At 33.0% G+C, this 5,667-nt stretch overlaps 1 protein-coding gene across 2 annotated transcripts; it reads right to left on the bottom strand.

The window, feature by feature from the left end:
- Nucleotides 1–778: 778 nt before the first annotated feature.
- On the bottom strand, nucleotides 779–5,667 carry LOC122416968 (cdc42 homolog). Of its 2 annotated transcripts, none has more exons than XM_043430138.1 (5): nucleotides 5,524–5,667; nucleotides 3,981–4,174; nucleotides 3,526–3,635; nucleotides 3,015–3,212; nucleotides 779–2,580 (listed from the first exon to the last, which is right to left on the bottom strand). In XM_043430138.1, exons 2-5 carry the CDS (start codon nucleotides 4,156–4,158, stop codon nucleotides 2,491–2,493), a joined length of 576 nt encoding a protein of 191 aa, XP_043286073.1. In that variant the 5' UTR covers nucleotides 4,159–4,174; nucleotides 5,524–5,667; the 3' UTR covers nucleotides 779–2,490. The 2 variants fall into 2 exon arrangements, with proteins under 2 accessions (XP_043286073.1, XP_043286074.1); XM_043430139.1 differs by having other exon boundaries at nucleotides 5,424–5,559.

The raw sequence follows: 5,667 nt of genomic DNA on the forward strand, positions 1-5,667 counted from the left end.
TTAGAATAAACAAAAATGTATCGTACTTGGTAATTGAGATATTTTACAATAGAGTCATGATATTATTGTACCGTTATATAAATATATATTATATATATGATAAACGTATATTATTCTAGGTATATACGAAATGTTGGTTTTAAAACATTAGTTGGATACTTTTATGATGGATGGCCAAAAAAGTGAGATAAACTGTATATATCCACTTAATTGTTAAATCGATTAGTGATTTATTGGTATGTAAATAATAAAAGACAAAAAAAGCTTTACTCACCGAACTTGAAAAGTATATCTCACCTTTGCGTCTTCTTCCCTCTCTTTATTCTCCTCTCGAAACCGGAAATAACAATTTTCTCGCCAATACAAAAAATTTATTGAAAATTTTCAAAATTTAGTAGGTCAGTGGATTTTTCGATTGATGGTAGTAGTAGAAAATAAAGAATGGGGATCAAATTGGGAAAATTGTGCTGAAATAACATGCGATTTGAAAATCTAGAAAATCAAAAGTTGCGTAAATATAAAAACGAAACTTGATTTCGATTTTTTCTTGTAGTAAATTATAGAAAATATAGTAAATTTTTAGTTAGAAAATAAGGAAACGAAGAAATTAGGATAAAACCCGAAAAAATTTATGGCGAAACTACCCGACACTTTCATTTAAAAACCAGAATGAAAAATTTTGAATCTGATTGAAAAAATTGCTTGCGAATTTTCATTGAAAAAAAAAAAACCATTTGAAACTTGAGTTATTTACACTAAAAAAAATATTTCGAACTGGTTGGACATAATAATTGCTTTCTTTTCTGTTATCGTACACGGATGGGCTTATAAAAAAAATACATGTACAATTTCATCGGTGCAACAATTGGCTGTATCGAAAATCACAAAAGAGCAAAATTTCAAAAAGTATAGCTTATAATAATCTTTCGGTTTATGCGCAGAAAACATTTTTCTCTCTTTCGTGCAGTAAATGAAGACTCGTATTTCAGCAAAATAAAAAGAGAGAAAAAAAATATAGATGCACGAGGAAAGATCACACGTGCATACGCGAAAACCAACGAATTCGCAAAAAAAGCATTTTCATTTCTAATAAAGTTATTTCTCGAAATGCCCAAGAAATCCAACATTCGATTTATGTATTTTTCTCTTCTCAATCTAATTTTAATTTGAAACGCATCGGAGTGCAAAAGAAAAAAAATCAAATGTTAAACGAGGCGTAGAATATGAAAAATAAATTTGTTTTTCATTTTTATACTTCAATAATAAATAACCCTCCACCTCCCGTTCCTTGTAATCACGTATCTTTCCTCGTGATCTTCGATCAAGGATTGCAAACTGTTGAACGAGACAGTACAGAAATCTCGTTCATCGTTGGTGCATTATTTAGTTCGCTCTGCTGTTTTTTTTTTTTTTTTTTTTTTTCAATTATTCGTTTATTAAAAAATTCACATTAGTAACTTATCATGAAAAATGCCTTACTCATTATTAAATATTTGAGGGTCTGGCTCTCTCTCTCTCTCTCTTTCTTTCTCTCTCTCTCTCTATCTCTCGTTTTTTTACTAGTTCTCTCTTCCTTTCCCCAAGATTACAAGTCACAAAAGGGGGTTTCGAGAGAGACAATTTTCTCTCCAGTCCAAGGATAGTAAATTGATTTTGTTTATGCGATCGTAAAAAGTATTCGTATTCGATATAATCCGCCCTAAACAAAAAGGTGTTTCTGTTTCTTCAACCTTTTTTGTCTTTGTTTATATATAATTTTTTTCTCCTGTTCCCTTCCTCTCCCCTTTCCCTCGTGAACGTCGAAATTTAGCGAGTGTGTCATAAAAGAAAAAACGTCAACTTTACGGCCGAGTGCATTCTGTCGCATACAACTTTTGTACTTTTATAACAATTCATCAAACGACTTTAAAGTTGCTTGTATTCGGTTGTTTTGGTGTTATTTTCGTGCGAATATCATCTCGTTGATTCGTCATTAAAAAGAAAAAGCGTATGTTACGTGCAGCCTTGAGGTAGATATGGCACAATCTTGCGAATGCACGCGTCATTCATTTCCTTTTGGTTACTTTTCGCTGTTCTTTTTTCATCGGCTTCCCCTTTATTTTTATTAATTTTTCAATAGTTTACTTTTTTTCTTCACACGTTTGTCCACTGCGCGTCCGATGAGCTTTCGACTCTTGATTCAACGCTTTTCTCGATACGACGGCCACGATTACGCGTTCTATTTTCGAAATGCTTTATTGTGCAAAAAGCGAATAAATCGTTGCTGCTTTTTTCTTTTTCTTGCCTCATTTTTCCCTTAATATTATTGGCTTTCTCGCCTCTCTCAACAATTATTCTCTCGATATATCGCGGTGTTTTTCTTTGTTGCTGCTGCTGTTTTTTCAAATTCGTTTACTGTGATTATTAAAAACTTACAATGTAGGACGTAAGAAGCCAATTGTTCGACGATAAGAAGAGGAAAAAAGGGTGCAATGCGACTGTTGAGACTTTCTACAATATCACGCACTTTTTTCTTCTCACTGGTTCTGGTGGTTCTAACGCTGCCAGAATCGCCTCATCGAATACATTCTTCAGGCCTTTCTGCAATTTTTCAAGAAAACGAATATTATGGTTTCACAGGTTTTTTCATTCTGACAAATGACAATTTTTCACACTCGACGAAATTATAACGATGATTTTTTTTATTCATTTTTTCGGAGCTAGATTGACAGGAATTTGGAGTATTCACAAATATTTATGAAAGTATTTTATTTGTTCGCGAAAGTGGGAAACTTTTCGAGAATTATTACGTGACAAACACGTCAAAATAAAATGGTCATAGCAATTCTATTTTTGCTATCTTTTCGAAATTCCGGAATAGGGATCTAGAGGACACTTTTTTGCAAAAGAATTGAAGTACAAGAAAATGCGTTTGGATCGATACTCTGTTTTCCAGGTATAGAAATGGCTTTGGAATAATTTTCTTCAGTTTTTTACTTCAGAGTAAAAATGAGTTTAGTTTGTTCTTTTCTTACCTGTGTGAGAGCGCTACACTCAACGTATTTGACTGCTTTGAGCTCTTTCGCAAGCTTCTCTCCTTGCTCACCGGTTATCGGCTTCTGTTTGTTTTTTGCCAGTTTCTCGATGGTTGCGGCATCATCTCGTAAGTCAATTTGCGTTCCGACCAGTAAAAATGGCGTTTTTTGACAATGATGCGTTATTTCCGGTACCCACTGTAAAATTCATTAATTTTATACTTTCATATCAATCAGGTTTTTGTTTATACTATTATTTTGATAATTTAAAATAAATATCTAGCGACTAAACAATTTAAAGTTTTAATCTAATTAAATTAGCAAATTTTATTCTTTTTTTGATATTACATTTGTTATCAAGCAATCGAATAGACTATAAAATTCAGTACCATGCAAATCCCACAAAGATTCATTGAATTTATAATGGAAATAAAATAATTATTAGACTGGGATACTTTTATATAATTTCATAATGTTCATTTAGTAGAAGTTGGTATTCGGTAAAGCTCACCTTTTCTTTCACATTCTCAAATGAGGATGGTGAAACGACAGAAAAGCAGACCAGAAAGACGTCAGTTTGTGGATAACTGAGAGGTCGAAGCCTGTCGTAATCTTCCTGACCTGTGAATAAGAGGAAACGAATTAGAAACCTACATTAAATATGCCAGTGGCATAATTAATAGTTTATCAACTAATTAGCGAATTTTCTGCACTTTGCACCAGGTATAAATGGTCGAAATCAGATTTTTCTGTCTCATTGTACAAATTAATTTTCGTTGAAATTATATAATAAAGAAAACATAATAAAATAAAGATAATTACGGATGAAAATTTAATTTACAACTCATTAATGCATTTCGGTATCTAATCGTGATCTAATCATCAATTCCATTAATTATGATCAAAACGATGAAGTAGTTTTATAAATGAACAGTTCCTGTAGAATGATTCTCTCAAATTTCTTACCAGCTGTGTCAAACAAGCCTAAAGTGTATGGTTCCCCGCCAATCATGACAGTGACGGCATAGTTGTCAAATACGGTAGGTACGTATTCGGAAGGAAATTTATTGGTCGTGTAGGAAATCAGTAAACATGTTTTACCAACTGCTCCGTCACCCACCACCACACACTTTATTGTTTGCATCTTTAGGACCGATATCCTATATTAAGAAAAAAATCCATGAATAATGACAAGTACGTCAAAAACGCAGTAGAGGAAATTTTCAATAAGGAATCGCAAGGTTGAATTATTGTTTCTGCTAATTAAGAACAAGTTTTCAATTCGTTAAAGAGAACGAAAGAGCATCAAATGTTATACAAGGTAGAGAATCATTATTTTAAGATTTTACCAAAACATACGAATATTTTGAAAATTATGTTGAAAACTAAGTGTTTGTAAATAATGAAAAATCTACGGACTCAACTCCAAAGCCCTGGATGTCAGCTCAAAAAATTTGTCAATATTGCACCAGATTCTTGTTTATTTGTTTTGAATCCAATACTGTTAAAAACTTTGCCAAACTTCAATATTTGTTTCAAAATGATTGAATCACAATGAATGACGTAAAGTCGATGGTTCTATTAAAAACTAGCCACTTGTCAACAAAGTTTGAGGAAACAAATTTATCCAATCGACACAATGACTTCAAATTTTCGGAGAATTTTTGTTTTTCATTAATTTTTGATCCTTGACTAACACACTGCTAGAAAATTTTAAAGTATGACCACAATAGCTACACCACGATGAAAACTTTTTTTGACTGGAAACACGATTGTCTGTAAATTGTAAATAACAGACTGAAATACAATTGTTTTTTGTCATTTTTTTGCCGTTTCTTTTAATCATCGTACTACAAAATGAATAAAATTTCGTGTATGTAACTACGACATATCAATCGATGTTCCAAGTTCAAAACTCAAAATTATGAGGCTCCAAGTGTCAATTGTGATTTTGAGAGATGGCATTGCCGTTAGGATCCTCGAATCAATACTCAGAAAATGACTGTACGAATAGTTAATACGTTTAAATATTCCGGAATTCGTGGAATTCGGGGATCGTGAGAAAAAAATTGATAAGGATGGAAATGACACATCTATAGCCAATGTTTCCGCAGCATCGAATAATTCAATATGAAACGAGTTTCGAAAAGTGCTGCTGTTTATGTCAAGCTCGAGAGAAAAAGAGAGAATAGTAAAAAATACGATTTTCCAAAATATCGTTAAAAGTTCGATTAAAAATGGACCGGAAAATCGCGCACATATGCGGTAAAATTGTTTTTTTCAAGGAGCCATTTTGCCCGACGTTAGAGACACTTTATTTGTCTCTCACGGCGGAGAGAGAGGATCGAGGAAAAAATGGCATATTCTGTGGACAAGATTTATCCGTGATTTTTCTTCTTAAACGCGTACCGGCTTTTCTCGTACTTAAACGACACGTAAACATTTGTATAACAAGCCAATTCTTAATAAATGAAAATTTTCTGAAGCTATTCGATCCAATGAAACTCACAAGCAACTTGGGGCGTCGACAACACTTCACTTGTCATAAAATTTCCAATTAACCCGTGGCGTGGAAACTCAGAGGTTACACACACACTGCGGGATACACATTCTCGCTTACCAGACCCTAGCGACATCTGCAGCTTTTATAAAG

The sequence above is a fragment of the Venturia canescens genome, chromosome 10 (genome assembly GCF_019457755.1).
Source record: "Venturia canescens isolate UGA chromosome 10, ASM1945775v1, whole genome shotgun sequence".
Classification (NCBI taxonomy): Eukaryota; Metazoa; Arthropoda; class Insecta; order Hymenoptera; family Ichneumonidae; genus Venturia; species Venturia canescens.